The sequence below is a fragment of the Tauraco erythrolophus genome, chromosome 11, assembly GCF_009769465.1.
Source record: "Tauraco erythrolophus isolate bTauEry1 chromosome 11, bTauEry1.pri, whole genome shotgun sequence".
Taxonomy (NCBI): domain Eukaryota; kingdom Metazoa; phylum Chordata; class Aves; order Musophagiformes; family Musophagidae; genus Tauraco; species Tauraco erythrolophus.
This window is the reverse complement of record NC_141475.1, coordinates 29749528-29766405: the sequence shown is the minus strand read 5'-3', so window position 1 is coordinate 29766405 and position 16878 is coordinate 29749528. Positions and strand designations below refer to the sequence as shown.

The following is a 16878-nucleotide window of genomic DNA, read 5'->3' as shown; positions in this document are numbered from 1 at the left end:
GCACTCAGCTCTTCCTCGTGTCGTGGCAGAAGGTGCTGCTGCAGCGGCGGTGGTACGAGGCCGATCTGTGCTGCTCATCGTCACTTGTCACTGTGATATGTCACTGACGTTTTCCCGAGGCAAAACAAGAAGTAGTGGTTGGTGGTGGTTGTTGTAGTATCTCATGAGCTTCAGTGTTGGTCAGATGTGGAAACCTGCTTTTGATAATCGAGGATGTGAGGTTTATTTTGGAGTGGGTTTTTTTTGTTTGTTTGGGTTTTTTTTTAAGAAGGTACTCTCTTTATTTTTATTTTTTTTTATATTGGGAAGGGCTAAGACTGCTGAAATGTAGGAATTAATATTGCTGACTTCCTCTAGTGCTTTCCTGGCAGCACTGGGATTGGTGTCCCTTGCAGCTCGGTTTCCCGTGGAGCCGGGTAGCTGGCAGCGGTGCGGTGGCTCTGTGGCCTTTGCTTTGTGTCAGGCTCATTTGCAAACTTTTGTTAAATACTGCACGTATCACCGCAGGTGTAATGCTACAGTCTCACTGCAGATGTCTTGACAGGCTTTTCCCGGTGCCCACCTGGTCAAAGAGGAGGTCTTTCTGAACTTTGCTGTGCAGGAGGTGAGCAGGTGACTTGTCCTAAACCAAGAAGGAGCTTCCCCTGGCAGTTGTTCCTGGAGATACCTCATCTCAGGCTGCGTTCAGCCAGTGGAGTAGGCTTCCTGGTGGAGCAGGAGCATCCAGCCTCCAAGGGGCTGCGTCGGTGCCGGACAAACTCCGGACTGTGACTTGGCCACCTCCCTCCCGGTGCTTGTCCCCTGGGATGTGTGCGGCCAGGCGGCTGCTGACGCCCAGCACCCATGGCTCTGGCACGGCGGTGCCCGGTGCGGGTGCGCGCTGATGCGTGACGGGCTGTGGGTGCCGGTGCTGGGCGAGCTGGTCTCCCCGCTCCCTCCCTGCCCCGAGGGCATCCTGGCAGCCAGGGAGGGGAGCCGAGGGTGAGACAGCAGCGCTGGGAAAGGCAGCCCTGCGCGGGGAGGGAGGGAGGAGGAGGAGGAACCGCCCGCTGGTGCTGCTGCTGAAAATTTGCTTTTTTCTCACACACCCCTCGTGCAAACAGATGCTTTCTGCGTGTGAGATCCCTGCACGCCCTTCGGCCTCTCTGCCCTCCTCCGCTCCCCTGCCCTCCTCTCCCTCCTGCAAGAGCTGACCCACGTCCTCTGCTGCGGGAGGGTCTCCGCAGGTGCTGCCAGGTCCCCCTCCCTGTGGATGGGGAGGGAGGAGGAGGTCGGGCTGGTGCGGGGCTGCTGGCTGCCTCCCCGGAGAGCGGGTCCCTGCCCGAGTGTGCCCGTAACCGGAGGAATGCTGGCGGCTTTCGCGCCGTCCAGGGACCGTACTTCTGGGGGTGAATCAGTGACGGCAGCTGAATGCTTGCCCGAGTTTCCTGGTTTTCCTTTTTAGAAAGAAGTTCTCAGAATCTTCTTTAAAAAGATGGAGAAGAGTGTGAAGTGCTGCAGTTCCCAGCCCGGGCACACGTACCGAGAAGGCAGGTGTCTGCAGTCCCGGGGCGCACAAGCGGCACGTCGTGTTTTAACAGACAAGAACTTCAGTTGCACGGCTACTTGCAGTTCTTCGTCGCTAACAATCACCTTTCCAATCTAAAATACTGCTTAAACGACAGAGGTTTTTGAAAGTGCCTTATGTATTTCATACACTTTGAGGCTAATCAGATGTATAGTTTGCAAGTTGCTTGTTCAGAGCTATGTGGTTTTTCCAGTGAACCTGACAAGTTTTAACATGATCTGAGTGAAGCATGAAGGAAGAGAGCCTTTATTCTGTATAATGCAATTAAGAGAATTCAAGTATGCTTTCCTTTACTGAAAGAGGTGAAAAGGAAAACAGAACAAACCTTTTATACCAAATTCAGATGTTATACTTAGAATCCTACTTCATATGAATTGAGCTCTATTGAAACTATGAACCCTCCTGCACTTCGATTCGTATTTTAGAAGGAATGATTAGTAGAAAACCAATTTTTTTTGCCGTTGGGAAAAAGATAACGAGTAACTTTTAATGAATGAGTAAAAGGTTAATAAAGTCATGCTATTTTGAGAACTTTTCACACTTCTAATTGATCTGATATTCAGTTTACGGTTCCAAGTCTGGTTTTCAGCAACTGTATCTTAATTCCTGTTTTCTTTTCACTTGAGGGCGTTTAAGAGCAAGAAGATTCACAGAAGAACTTATCAAACGCTTTTCAGACGGTCAAAAATCACTTACCTGTCACCATTGTTGCCTTCCGCTTGTCTCTGAGCTGCATCTCAGAAGTGCCTTAGACTCCCCCAAAACGCATCTTGAAGCTACAGTAGACAGGAGAGTATTTCTTGCGATGAGGTGGATAAGTAAACCATATCTGGAAGTAAGCTTTTTTGCTTCCGATGGCTTTTTTTGCGATACTTGATCAGAGAGTCAGAATTCCCCTGGCCAGGAGCAACTGGAGCAACTGGCTTTCTCATTCCTGGGAATGACTCACATGCCAGGGTAGGTGAGCGGCGCGCTCCCGCTCACTTCCTGGCTCCGGAGCAGCTCGGGCGCCCGGGACGCAGACGGTGATTCACCTGAGAGGTGGGTTAGTGCCTGTTCAAGGCAGCAGCCCTCGTGCAGGGAGACGTTGCAAACAGTCTGTTTTCCAGCACCCTGCGCAACCGTGCCTGTGCCTTTTGGGTAATGCAGTTTTGGCTGCGGGGTGGATGCCAATTTAATGTGATGCTGAAAAAATCTTGTGCTGGATAGATGCAAATATCTGCTAATCGAGATTATCATGTCAATTATTATTTGACTATATTTAGACATCTTTAATGTTGTGCTTTCAACAGGTCCTTTCTTCTAAACAGTGTGTAGGATGAAAGCGAAATGTTAAGTCTGTAACTAAACATTTCGACTGCAAGGATGAGACGGGCTGTTTACTGCATGCTGTTTGCTGGTGGGGTGTTCCTGAAGACTCCGACCATGAGCCCGCAGACCCTTGCAGTCCTGCCGTCAGCGGTCCTGTGTGCACACGCATTTAGAGTAACATAACTTAGTGCCATAAAATGTTGAAATAATCATGCCAGTAGTTATTTTAGGACAAAATTTTGCTTCGTGTCAGTAGAGGATGAAGTGGTTAATTTCCCATTTTTGCTGCTGCCTTGAAAAGAAGACATAGATATATCTCCCTGATTGAATCTTGAGGAGAAAAGAAAAAAAAACAATCCTAATGCTACAAGAGCAGTGGCTGCCAAGTCGCTTTGCTGGAACTGCGCTGTCTGTTGTGCCTGGATTTCTCCATACACGTGTTTTTTTTTCTTTTTTCCTCAAAGATCTGAGGGACTGGATCCCCAGCCCCCCTCTTCTGAGACTGGATCACCTCCTGCGTAGGTGCCCTTGACAGCCGCGGGGAGCTGTGCGAGGGGCCGGAGCAGGAGTGGGTCCTGCCAGCTGCCTCCCCGTGATGGTGAACAGCCTCCTCTGGCCATGCATCCAGGGGGGCCCTGTGCTCATTTCCACGTTTCTGCTAGTGGGCAAATGGGAAAATTCCCTCTTGCCTCGGGACCTCTCCCTTAAATCAGGTGCAGTCCCTGATCGTAGGAGACTTCTGACACGGCTCACCTTTGAAGAGCAGCTTTTGCAAGGCAAAGCAGACACTGCAAACGCAGCCAGCAGGAACACGTGTTACGCTTCTGTCGTGTTTTTAGCTTTGTTGCTACAAGCTCCAGAACTAATCTCAGGAGCTGGATGTTCCGATGTTAAGTGACGGTCCCTGTTGCGTGCACACATCACATCATCTGAGGATGGAGAAGGCTTTTTCTGCAGTTAAGGGCAGGTGACTTGAAGAGGTCCCTGCATCTCCCAGACCTGGCCTGTGGCCACCAGGGCAGTGCGTGCCAGCCACCGTTCGCCGTCCTTCAGCTGCCCCTCGTGCCGCAGTGTGCAGCAGCTGCTTGTGCTTTGTGCCCCTCTCCACGGCTTGTCCTGTTTCCAGACTAATGTGCCTTCTGTGTTTCCTTCTGATCTCTGGTTCACCTCCTCAGCGGCTCGCAGACGTTCCCCATCCTGACGTTACTCATGGTGATCCCGGTCTCTGTTCTGAGCAGAGTGTGTGTAAGCCAGGAGTACGTTCCCGACCGATGGGTCTGTAGGCTGCTCCTTTGAGCTGAGGAGTTACCCCGTGGAGAGGGAGCGACAGCCGCCGCGGGCACAGCGGTACGTGCTGCCATCCGTCCGCGCGGCGCAGGCGCGGTGCGGCTCACTGCGAGCCACGCAGGCAGCGCGATTTCCCAGCGTCACGTCTCTCTGCAAGGTGTTTCCCTGCTGTCTGTAAATCGCTGCCTTTGCTCGCCGTTAAACGGGGACCTCGTTCCCCCTCCGGGGAGCGCACGGGGCCGTTTGGCTGCCGTGCCCTTCCCCTGCGGCTCTGCAGCAGCTGGGAGAGCATCTGGATGGGCCCCGTGCTCTGAGCTCTTGGGTTGACTTTCAGCACGTTCTGGTTTACCTGAGAACGGGGTACTGTGCAAATTCTGTGCTGATTTTGGCGTTGGCCTCATCTCCTTCCTTTTGAGAATTTGGGGAATTTTGTTTAAATCTCTTTGTTTCTTTGCCCTTTTGGGGATTTCTCAGATCTCTTCCTCTATACCAGATGTTTGATGCTGGAGTCAGACATGTTTGTACTCAGCTTTGCATCTTACCGTAGCGTCACATTTTCGCTGCTGGGGTCTCCTCTCCAGTTATCCCTGGTGAAATAGCCATTGTCCAAAGGGTCTGTTCTTTGGGTTTGTTGCAACTTAGACCTGTCAGCGCCTGTGTTAGAGCTCTGTGAGTTTAAGCTCTGACAAGGTGACTTCTTGATCAGTTGTTGCAGGCCACAGGAGTAGTCCTTCAGGTTTCGTGGAGAGAAGCCCTCTGTTTGGCATTTCTGGGGAACACTGCGGAAGTTGCAGAAGAAATCCACCTCTCTCTTCCCTTGAGATGCTTCATGATAGATGATCCTTCTCTGGGATGTTTGGACAGCCCAAAATTCCAGTGTCAGAGGTCCTTAGAGGAGCAGAGACTTCACAGCTTGGGCACTGAACAAAGCATTGATGTGTTGGTCTTTCTTCCAGTGTTTCTGTGCACAGACCACCCGGCATCGCGCCCCTCAGCCGTGGGAGCGACGAGCTCCTGTCTCTGTTCTGAGGAACAGCAGGCCTCTGGACCAGCGACTTGAGAACCTGAAGCGTGCGTGCCATAGCTGAGGGCTGGAAGCAGGTTTGCAGATAGATCACGAACAGCGGTTTTACACACTTGACTTGTGTTTTGCACAAGACCACGCACTCCCAGGCTGGGTGCTGCACGGCGTCCCGGGTGCAGGGCATGGTTCTGACCCCGGGGTGGTGCTGGTGGATGCGTCCACTCCGCTAGTCTCAGTCCTGCAGCTTTCGGTCCAGACATGGCGCGACAGCATGTTACAGTTTGGTTTGTGCTTTTGTTCTTCAGGCACTCGTAATGCTGGGGTGTAAGAAACAGCGCTGCAGGACGTGGCGTGGGGAAGAGGGAAGAAGTTAGAAATGAAAAATGCAATGTTTAAACAAATATAATTTAATTTCTTACAGACACCCAAGCATTCAGTAGTTAGTACTCTCTGAACAGAGTGCACATGCCAAAGTTTGTGTGTTAACAGTGGTCAAATAATAAATAGATTCATAAAATCTACATGAGAATGGGGTTTTTTTGTTCGTTTTTTAAATGTGGTGCAACGGCACATGAACTTTTCTTTAAAATCTCTGTATTTTGGTGTATCAGTAAAACTTAATGGGTTAGAAACCACTGTCACAGCATCCCCTGGCAGGCTTTTAGTGCAGAGGTGTGGCTTGGCTGTTCCCAGGCTGGAGCAAGTCAGGACTGGCCGCCGTGTGGAAAGGCACCGCGGCGGAGCTTGTCGTAAAAACAGCGCGAGAGGAACGCGGAGCTCTGGTGTAAAGAAAAGCTGAGAGCTAACCTGTAACTTCACTGTTGTTCTCCTTATTTAGAGGCTGGATGTCCCTTCTTGTACTCTGGAGATGAGAGAGCAACTCTCGGATTTCACAAGAGCCTGAACAACGTTATTACATCAATTACTGTGTTGCTTCATTCCAAAACCCCTTTGCTGTCGTGTTTGGCAACACGAGCTACAGGGTTATTTCTGAGGCAGACGAGCCGCCTGGATAACACACGAGACTGCCTTTTTCTTTTTTTTAAACGTAGAAAAGTGGTAAGTTGCCACCCTGGGGAGGATTTCTCCAGCATTATACCTTCAGATGTGTGCGATGGAGGTGCTCTTGTCAGTGGAAGTGTCTCCCAAGAGTTTGACACTTCCCTTTTCCTTAAGTGGTTTGCTTTGATCACCGTTTCAATGGCTGTCACTGAAGGGAAAGGGAGGGCAAAGGAGCTAATTAGGAACTGACTTTTAAAAAGCTCATTTCTTTTTTTTTTTTTTTTGCTCTATCCCGGAGTTCCTCACGTTACGTTGGGAGGGAACCTGAAGTTACACACCTTGGCTGGCAGATCCTGTCTGTAGACTTAGGTCTGTTCTAGTGCCTTTAGTTTTCACATGTGACCTGCTGGCTCTGCGTGTTTGTGTCGTCAGGCGGGTAAGAGCTGGGTTGCTCACTTGGCTTCCCAGCTCTTACTCATTATGCAAATTGCTGTTTTGCATTTCTAATGAATCGAAGTACTGCTGTATGTTAGGAGAGTTTTCTGGGTACTCGGAGTTGTAGGAGCCGTGATGGAGGGATACGTATCGCTGTGCCGGACAGCTGGGACGTGTCTGCAGCGCAGAATTTGTCCGCAGGCATTCAGGGATTCACGTGCTGTCCCTCTGGGGAGAGACAGTCCAATACACAATCTGGAAGGCTAAATGGTGTGTGTATTAGGCAAAGGTACGATGTATTTCCTTTTTCTGAAATGCAGGTAAGATAAAAGATACAAAGAAATATATGTAAGCCTTTGTGCACACAAATAAGATTGATTTCCTACAAAACTCGACTGCCTAGTGCCCTGTAGTTCCCCTTTTGGGAACCTAATGACCTGTAAAAATGTGTAGAGCAAGTGTCAATAGTTTTCGTGTGAATCCTGGACCATGGGAGCCTGGAATAAGGTTCATTTGTCGAAATAAGGTTCATTTGTCTGAACAAGTTTTAAGTCCTGGTGCCAATTTTCCAGTTTCTAGGTTGTCTGTTGCTGCTAGTCTGCAGCGTAGACAAGCCAAGCAAATGAACACTTGGATGCAGCATGGAAAAGCCTGGCTGCTGGCTCATGGTGGGGAGGACTGGAGTAAGCACACGTAAGGTGGAACTGTTGCCTGCCTTTGCTCTGTCGTGTACAACTGCGAGTCCAGGAAAAGCAAAGGTTTCTCGCAGCAGCTCCTGGAGCACGGCAGTCAGTGCCAGGCTTTTCACGTTCGGTTGGGAGAAAAATCAGATTTGGAAAATGGTGACTGTGTATTGAATTCACTGGTAAACTTTACTGAGTTACATACATTTCTTGACTGCACTAAAGCAATCTGGAGAGCCCAGAGGAGCAGCTTTCCATGGCGTGCTGCTGCTACTCTGGGCTGATGGCTTCTCCATCTCAGAGGGAAGTCCCTTCTCAAAACGTGTCTCCATTTTTGTCAGGTGTAAAATATAAAATACTGCTTTGGCCATTTTTTTTTTTGAGCCCTAAAAAGCAGAGACCTAAACTTTGAGGTGTTTTAACTTTGGTGATTCTTACTTCCATCTGAGGGCGGGGGTCTAAACATGCAGAAGAAAGCACAAAATCCCAAATGTTAGAATTTTGGGGACTTTTTTTTCTGTCCTATCCTTGCAGTCACCTTGCACTTCTCTGCTACAGAGTTTGGTAACTCTGGCTCCCTTTTACCTACCTAAGAAGCAGCAGCTGAAAAGCAGATGATTAAGACTCTTCTGAAACCTTTGGCACACCCCTTATTTAAGGAGCAAGTCAGGCATTTGGTGGTTACACCCACCCTCACAAGCAGGCTCTTGGCTTTTCCCTGTGCCAGTATGTGTTTGTGCACAGCATTAAGTGAGAATTGTACTACAACGAGGAGAAATGAGAAAATAATAAAAAAAAAACAACTTCTGCAATAGAATAAGTTTCCTGTTCTTCAGCATTTTTGTAGTTTATCACTGCCATAGTGCTCGTTTTGTTACCGTCTTTCCCTGTAATAACCACAAAAATGGGCCGGGGTTGCACTTTTAGCTCCAGAGCTGATGTAAGTCTGTGCTGAGGGTCCTGGGGACCCCCGTGCCAGCCGTGCCGGTGCGATTCGTTTGGAAGAGGGAGGACCGAGCTGCAGAGGTTTGTGCCGAATTCTTCCCTAATATACCCAAAGTTCAGGAACACGGATTTGCGTGGGAACCTGCCTGGTGGAGGATCACAGCTGATGTACAAACCATCTTCTCCTGACGTGTACCCCTGGTCACTATGGGCTTTGCTGTGCTGCGTCCACAGGCTTAGCGAAACATTTCCAGATTCCTCCTGCGTTTCTTTAAGCAGTTGCTAAAGCAGTGAGTATTTTAGCAGCGAAGAATTTAATATATTTACTTTTACTAAAGTAGCTAAATTAATCCTGTTAGACACTCTGTGTGTGTGCGGAGAGAGGAATTAATTCCTGAACAGCGTTTAATCCTGAGGAAGACAGTGTTTGAGATAAGGTTGATTTATAGGGAAGTTTGGAACCAACTGGAAGCTGACTGGGGATTAGTTCAGTTTCTAGTTGTAAAAGAGCGTTATGGTTATGGGAAGTACGTAATGTGCCTCGTGGAGAAGATGTAGTGAGTAGAAATTGCTAAATGAGCCGTACATCTACGTGTGTGGCAGAGGCTGGGGAATCCCAAAGGCAGGTGTAATTAATGCACGGTGATCTAAAAGCAGCTTTGAAAAAATCGGGCTGCGTGGAGCAACCTGTGTGGTTGTATTAGGCTGCTGTAAATATTTAATTTCTAAAAATAGCAATCAAGTGGTGATCCTAGCATCTGGCACGTGTGAGAAGGCATAAAGCTGCTGGAGAGCTTGAGAAAAAGTGAAAGTTATTAATGAGGGCCGTGACTGTTTTCTCAGCGAGGTGCTGGGGACCCTCAGAGGCACAGGGCAGCAGGGGACGAGTGTCTGGGAGGGGTGATGGGAATTACAACCATCAGTAGGGCCGACGGAAGAGAGCACCTTGTGGTGCTTCCCGGAGGTCCCTTCGGCAGCGCCCCGTGGCCAGAGCAGCGCGCCATGTCGGGGTGCACCACTGGGGTCGGGGTATGTCGGGGGGCAAGCGGCAGGAGGAACGTGGTCTTTGGGAGGCAAGAAAAGATTGCTGAGGGCTAAGGTAAGTTTTGCAGTTTTTTAATACGCTTTGTAGACTTGGAGTCAATAAATGGTTGGTATCGCTTTCATGTCCTAAAACAGTGAAACAAATGCTGGGATTTGGAATTAGAAAGTGGTGTCTCTTTAGGCACAGTCTATTTGGGCTTCCCCTGAGGGTTGGCTAAAGGAGAGCTCTGCGAGGGGTGCGGTGAGCTGGGTGGAGTGGGGTTTCTGGATGGGAAGGATGAAGCAGTGTTGCAGGACTGGGAAGGGTGAACGTGCCACCAAGGGGCACGTTTCTGGGTGTTCCCCCTGGTGAGTGGAAGGGTAGAGGTGAATGCTCTGCAGCTCCGGGGTGTCCTTTGCAGTCCTGGGTCTTCTGCTGACCCTGACGAGGTGTGTGCTGTGGGGGGACTCTGGGGTATTGCCGACTGCGTCCTCCACCGACGTCCCTGCTGGGAGCAGAGAGGATGGATGGTGAAACAGCGTAGGCAGTAGGAAAGGAGTTACATGTGTGAGAGAGGTGGGGAGGGATGGTGTCCTCCCTCCCTCCCTCCCTCAAGTACAGTTCCTCCTGTTCCCTGCCCTGCAGCGTGCCAGCCGAGCTGGCAGTCCGGGTAAGCATTCCTGACTGATACAAACCCAACAACTCGGGGTTTTATCCCAAATGAAGCTAAATTGTCCTTGGAAGCCGCCACAGTCGGCAAGTTGCTTAAGCGTTAATAAGTAAGTTTTTTTGTTTGAAGCAGATGGAATTATCCTGTAGCTTGTTCTTAAGTTACATGAAGGTCTGTTCATTCCTAGGCTGCAGTTTGTGTGTATGCCGTGAGGTGGACGTGATTTAGTGACCAAATCAGAACAACCTCCGTTCTCGGTAGCTGTGCAGAGCCAGCACAGCGGCGCCAGGCTCCAGGCTGGTCGGTGTTGGGTTCAAGCATCGTCGGTGCAGTTTTTCTGTTCAGACCGATGCGGTCGTGGCTGTGAGGTCACACCAGTGACTCGGAGGTGCCACGGCTGTCGGTGCAGCAGCCGTGTGCGGGGCGGGCGCAGCACAGCTGCCATCAGCCGCGGTGGTGGCACAGGGAGCGCAGCCCGGGGGCAGGATGGGTGCTGGATCGGGGTGGCAGCTGGAGTGGCAGCTTTTGGCCTGGTGAGGCTAAGCAGCGAGCATAAATAGGCAAAGCCATTGTGCTGGTTTTATTAAGTATTAATATTACAGTACAACCGCCCTTTCTACAGCAGAAGTAAAACAAATTATTTTTTAACGTCTCGATGAGTACGCGGAGACCGTGGAGCGTGCGGCTGCAGAATCAAGATTCAGTAGCAGACGTTCGCGTGTCCAGTTCGGTTTTTGGGTTTGTGTGAGCTGTTTTCTGAAATGTCTTTACTCTCCTGCATAAAATCTTTTCTAGAAATGGTTTGCAGAGGAACATGTATATCAGGGGGTCCATGCAGACGTTCGTGGCAGCCAGCCACAGAGTACTTTCTTTGGCGACAAAGAGCTGGTTCTGCAGCCGGCAGTCCATTTGGGTGGTCGTTTGACTCAGAGTGTAGGGAACTCTGCTAAAATGAAAGGGGGCAAAGCATAAGAAAAACACCGTAAAAATGATGAATACTTTCCCCTTGATCCTTTTTTGACTTTTGTTGTCTTTCTTCTGTGTTTTAATATAAGACTCGTATACCTTTTTGGCAATAATTATATAAAATAGAAACATGAGGATGAGAACAGTCCAGAAGACGAACTGACAGATATAATTGATGGCCTCGTGCCATTTGAGTCCAAAGTAGCTCTTCAGCGAGGCGCACTTCCGCACGGATTGGGGCGATGCTTTCTTGTTCGATAAGATCATGTTGGGCAAGGAGAGAACAAGGAAGAAGAGCCAGACCAGACCCGCAAGGATCTTTGCTGAGGTCAGGTTCTGCACCCAGAACTTCCCAAAAGGTCTCACAATCTTGAGAAATCTGTCAAAAGCAATGAGGCCGAGTAGCACTATGCTAGTGTACATGGTGTCGTAGAACACCACGGCTGAGCAGCGACAGACGAAGGCTTTGAGCTGCCATGGCCCCAGGCCAGAGTCCGTCAGGATTTTCAGAGGAAGTGTCAAAGTCATTATAAAGTCAGAAACCAAGATATTTTTCAGGTAGACAATGAAAGTTGATGTGCTTGGAATATGGAAGAAAGCCCAGAAAGCCAAGCTGTTCAGTACGAGTCCCAGAAGGAAGACGAGTGTGTACAGGACTGGGAAGACCAGGTGGGTGACTGTGGTGTCTCGATGGCACGGTGCGGAGGTGGGTGCTCCACTGGAGTTGCTGGCAACGCTCTCGTTTGCAAAGTCTCCCATTGTTTGAAATAGACTTGGGTGAAAAGGAGAGAGAAACCGTAAAACGTAACATTCTGTATTTAAAATTACATATTCATTTCAGTGACCAGCAGCTTTACACAAATAAACACAAAACCTGAACGTGCATTAAGCAGACCAACCAATTTATCTTCTAGTTCATAGAAAATTTAAATCTTTGGCTAAGTTTAAATTGTTTGCAAACTAACATCCAATGAAAAGTTAAAATGATATGTATTAGTTATGGAGGCCCAAGATTATGTAATAGCAAGGTATAACAGCAGGTTGCCTGGAGCACCGTTAGTCTTTACATGGAAATGCATTTTAACATTGAATAGAAAATTTGCAGTTGTGGCCCAAAAGCAAGGTGCTTCTGGGGCAGCAACTGGTATTTCTTACCGAGCACACACCATTTCTCCTTTCTCAGCACAGGTTTAAATAAGGGTTTTTCAGGCTGAGATGCACACTGCGAGTTACCAGCCTCTTGCATCGGAAAGCCACATCCCCGAGTGCCCCACCACACCACGTGAACACTCCGGTCGTGCAAGTACCTGAGCAAACCTGGCAGCAGCTGTTTCAGAGGGGGCTCTTTGGAGGGGTCCTGGGCTGTCTCGGTTCATCCACTGTTCCTCTGCTGACAGAAGCCTCGGGCGAAGTATTAAGGATGGGGAAATGTGTAGAAGGACGAGACATTTTCTGTTGGTGTGGTGTGTTGTTTCCTTCCTCATTTTCATGTGTTGCCCAAGTTAATCATGTTTGCTGTTGCTTTTCTCTCTTCCTCCTCCTAGTCTCGTAAAGAAAAATAATTACCATATCCATCCAGACAGGCACATTTTCTGGCTTTTTGTTTGTGTGGGGCAGACCTGATGGCGCCACGCCGTGCCGTCGATTCGGCTCCTTTGGAGATGCGGGATGAACAATCACTGAGTGTTTCCCGCCAGTTTTCCAGGATAGTCCTCAAACGTAGCTCTAAGTTCTTGTTTGTGTGTGGGAATTCCCCTGTCCTGGGCAGCACTAGTCATGGTCAAACGCGTGACCAGAAAGTCTGCTCAGAGCCAGCCTTACGGTGGGTTACTGGGCTACAAAATCATGTGCACCAGTGTGTTCAGGAGCTGTGCCCTCCCTGCCTGTTCATATGGACCCGTGAACCTGAGCTTGGCTTTCGAGCTCCAGAACGGGATTTCTGATTTGTTTTGGCATCGACGTAGCCAGGTGGTACCTACTGGTTCCAGCCACTGTCTGGTTCTGGCAGGAGCTGCCGCCGCTGCGTGCTGTGCTTTGTGTTTGTTACGTGTTTGTTACGTGCCGTGTTGGAATCCAGCGCGTTTCCTTGTGAACAGAACTTGTTTATCAGTTTAACCGAGTCACGTAATTTGTCCAGTATTTCCTGTCAACTGATGTGACTTGGGGTTCTGGCTCCTTGCTCGCTGCCGTGTGGGAGGTAGCTCACGGTCAAGCCACCCTTTGGTGGGCAGACGTGGATTGCTCTTTGAGGTTCTTAGGCTGCAGCTGTGTTGACAGTAAGTTCATGCGTTAGTATCTAAATCTGAGTTAATGTGGGTGTGTGTGCTGATGTTGGTGCTAAGTGGCTGGCAGAGAGCACAGAGCCTTGAGGATGACTGGGATGAAGGTCACCCTCGCCACTGTCATCTGCGTGACGTGACCCCAGCTGCCTGACCTGACTTCTGTTCATTCATCAAGGACTATGTAACGCTGAGATGGTCCATTGCAGTAGGCCAGGGCTGATGCCCAAGGCAGCATCTTCTACATTTTCTTCCAGACTGACCTCTTGACACTGTTCCCGACTGCGAGAGGTGGGTACTAAGTGCCTGCACGTATCCTGTGCGTGACTGCTGGGTGGTGCACGGGTGGCTGTAGTGTCTGTCGTCTGAACAGCTCGTCTGATCAGGAAAAGCGGCTGCCAGATAACTGCCACTCTCCCTCCATGTGTAGGTGCAAAAAATGTGGGGAACGAGCGTGGGGTGGAAGTGGGGCATCGCTCCTTCCCTTCATCAGCTGGAGCTGACAGTCCCGGGCCCCGCGGGGCTGGGTGAGGCGAGCACGCTCCGGAGTGCCTGGCAGCGCTGGTGCCACGGAGATGGTGGTGCCCTGTGTGCAGTGGTGGAACCCAGTTACGGTGTGTATGCCAGTGCGAGCCGTGCACGGATATTTAGTTCACCCAGGCGAGTTATAAGAGATACATAAACTCTAGGGCTGGGCGCTGAAGGAAGTGAACTGTCTTTTAGCATTTTAGGAAACCACAAATGAGTTGTAAAAATGCCCAGTGCCCTGCCAGGCACAGATGGGTACCGCAGGAGGGTGGACAGGCAATGGCTTTTGGCAGGACTGAGCTCGTGTGTGATGGCGCGACATGTTTCTGAATTGGAGCTGTTTTGCAGTGGTGATAAATGAACTATAATTTCCTACGATAGCCTAGGGTCTTTTTCTCGTGTGGTTGTTACGATACCTGAAAATGTTAGGTACCTGAAAATACTTCCCTGTTTCTTTTCTTCAGCTTTTCCAAATGAAAAAGAGAAAGTGATTAATTTTTTTGTGTAGTGGAAAAAAGCTGCCCTTAATAATCAGTAAAGATTTTTACCATGAGTCTGTCTTTCCCTAAGATCTAAGTGTTCTGTAAATTGAGTCTTCGTATATTTTCTAGTATAATATATTGTTCTCTATAAAAGTGTACATTTGTGTTTATTCATATAGTAAGATGACATATTTGAAGATTTAACTCACGTCAACATAAGCTGGATTATGAAGTAATTTCCTCTGACATAAAACTGTTAATCATTGCTCAATGGATTAAGAATTGCAAGCGTATAGTGAGACAAGCAAAATGTTACTGTTACCGAAAATCTGCACAGATAAATAACTTATCTACATATGTCCTATATTTTGTCTGCCAGTTGCATGCAAGGTGACAACTCCCTGTGTTTAAAGATCACGTTTACTGTGGATTTTATTTGCATTTCCCAGATCTTGTGTTGTCGTGGACTTTACTCTGGCCAAAGTTAAGCTATTTCTGTAAAATCTTTGCCATTCAGAATCTCATCTGTAGCATTTCATGACTCTGTTTTAATTTTTTCCTTACAGCTCCAGCTGTAAGTTCAAACTTCCTCCTAGCGATTCTGACAAGCGTGGAGGTTGTGATCAGGTGGTGGTGCTCTTGTTTTATTCAAGCTTTCTAGTTTCACCATTTTTGCAAGCAGTGATGTTGGCTCCAGGGTGCCTGTGCCTCATCTGTAGGACAATTTCTAAAGAAGTCGGTGAAATTCTAGATGTTCTTCAGCAGGATTTGTGCTGCTTCCACCCACCAGTAAACACATGTGGCCAAGAAGGGGTGTGGGTAGCTCCTTGCTCTAGAGCGGTGTCTCGTCCGTGTCGTCTCCTTCGTTCTGCTCCTTCATCCGTGCTCTGAGTTCTGACGATGCCGCGTGCTTGCACAGCATGCCTAGCAAGGACTTTCGAAATGATTTGCAAAGGAAGAAGTAGATGAATGGATCAAGGCAAGCGTTCAGCGACGTCAGCCACAGCGTGCTCTCTTTCAAGTAAAACAAGGTGTTCTGAGCAAAGCATTCGAAAACGTCTCTGGTTTGGCTCAACGTGTAGGGGATTCTGGTGAAGTGGAACGGCACGAAACAGATGAAGAAGACTGCGATAATGATGAAGACCTTCAGATTTACAGTCTTTTTGGATGTCTTTCCTGTGCATCTTGTCCTTTTGTAGGATTTGTACAGTTCTTTACTTATGAGTATGTAGCACACAACTATGACTGCTAAATTAACCCAGAAGATAAGCTGACAAATATAGTTCACGATTTCGTGCCAGACTAAGCCAAACTCAGATTTCAGGAGAGCACACTTTTTTACGTTCTTAGGCGTTTTCTTCTTGTTTGTTAGAATCATGTTGGGTAACGAAAGAGCAAACATTGATATCCAGATTGCTGCGGACAGGATCTTGGCACCTAAAAGGCTCCTTGGTGTTGATGTTCTGAACGGCGAGGTGGCTTTCTGATAGCGATCGATAGTTATTAGACCAAGAAACAAAATGCTGATGTACATGGTGAAGTAAAATACAACCTGGGAGACCTGGCACACAAATCCTCTCAGTACCCATGATACCAGCTTTGCATCGCTCAGGATTTTAAATGGAAAAGTCAAGATCATGAGGAGGTCAGAAATGACAGTGTTCTTGAGGAAGATGATGAAATGGGATTTACTGGATATTTTAAAAAAGACCCACATCGCCAGGCCGTTCATGATGATGCCCACCAGGAACAGAATTGTATAAAGCAAAGGAAAGATGACTTGACTGATTCGGTTATCGCTGGTGCAGTTGCTGTTGTTTCTAGGGTAGCTGAAGTTGGTTATGGCTTTCATTTGCACTTGTCTTTTCCCCCCTCCCTGTAAAAACAAAAGAGAAAAAATGAAATTGTGAGTTATATGTATCATAAGACTTCACTATTAGTCTACTTTTAATTTTTGTGTTGGGAACATTTCTGTGGGGATTTTAGCTTCTAAGTTGTGTTTTATTTTACTGAAGATGTCAGGTGTCTATAGGAGAAGAGCAGTAGATGTAGCCACATTTGTAAGGTGGCCTGGTTTGATCTTCTGGTGAGCTTCCATCCTGGCCTCCTGAGCTTCTCACACAGCTTCCCCATGACCCGTGCTGCAGGGTGGGCACGGGGCTGGCACGGCGGTGGGCTGCATCGTGCTGCCTGTTCCCTGGCGTCAGGGTGCCAGCGATGGCACAGCTCCCGCTGGGTGCGGCGCGGGGCTGGGGCTCGGCGGGTGGGTGTGCACCCCACGGAGTCACCGTTTGTCATTTCCAAGGGGAGGAAAGTGAGAGAGGCACCCGCTCTTCGACCCCGCGGGTTAGCGCCCGGACGGCTAACGGTGGCTGCTGCCGCAGGGCTTACCGCCCGAAGTTGGTGGTGGCTTCATTCCCACGGGTGTTGCAGTACACCTTCTCTCCCAGTTCCACAGTTTATCCCGTCGTTTTCCTAAATCAGTTGCTTTACCGGTGCTGTGTTGCAAAGGAATTTCAAACTTGGCTGGCTTGAGCCGCAGCCTCCCGCGCTCTGCGGCGAGCGCCTGCAGGAAGCGGCTGCCGAGAGCCCGCGGAGCGCCGCGACCCCCCAGCCCGCTCCGACCACGGAACTGAGCGTGCGGCGGCCGCCAGGCAGCCACAAACCCTGAGCAG

The 16878-nt window shown here is 49.1% G+C and overlaps 3 protein-coding genes across 7 annotated transcripts in view; 1 reads left to right on the top strand and 2 right to left on the bottom strand.

Moving 5' to 3' along the window:
• MED12L (mediator complex subunit 12L) overlaps window positions 1–16878 on the top strand; it is a 140306-nt gene that overhangs the window by 76692 nt on the left and 46736 nt on the right. The window lies entirely within an intron of this gene.
• P2RY13 (purinergic receptor P2Y13) lies at window positions 10642–11673 on the bottom strand. Its single transcript, XM_009979701.2, has one exon. It carries the CDS (start codon window positions 11671–11673, stop codon window positions 10642–10644), a length of 1032 nt encoding a protein of 343 aa, XP_009978003.2.
• Window positions 15036–16055, bottom strand: P2RY12 (purinergic receptor P2Y12). Its single transcript, XM_009979700.1, has one exon. The coding sequence runs from the start codon at window positions 16053–16055 to the stop codon at window positions 15036–15038; it is 1020 nt and encodes a 339-aa protein (XP_009978002.1).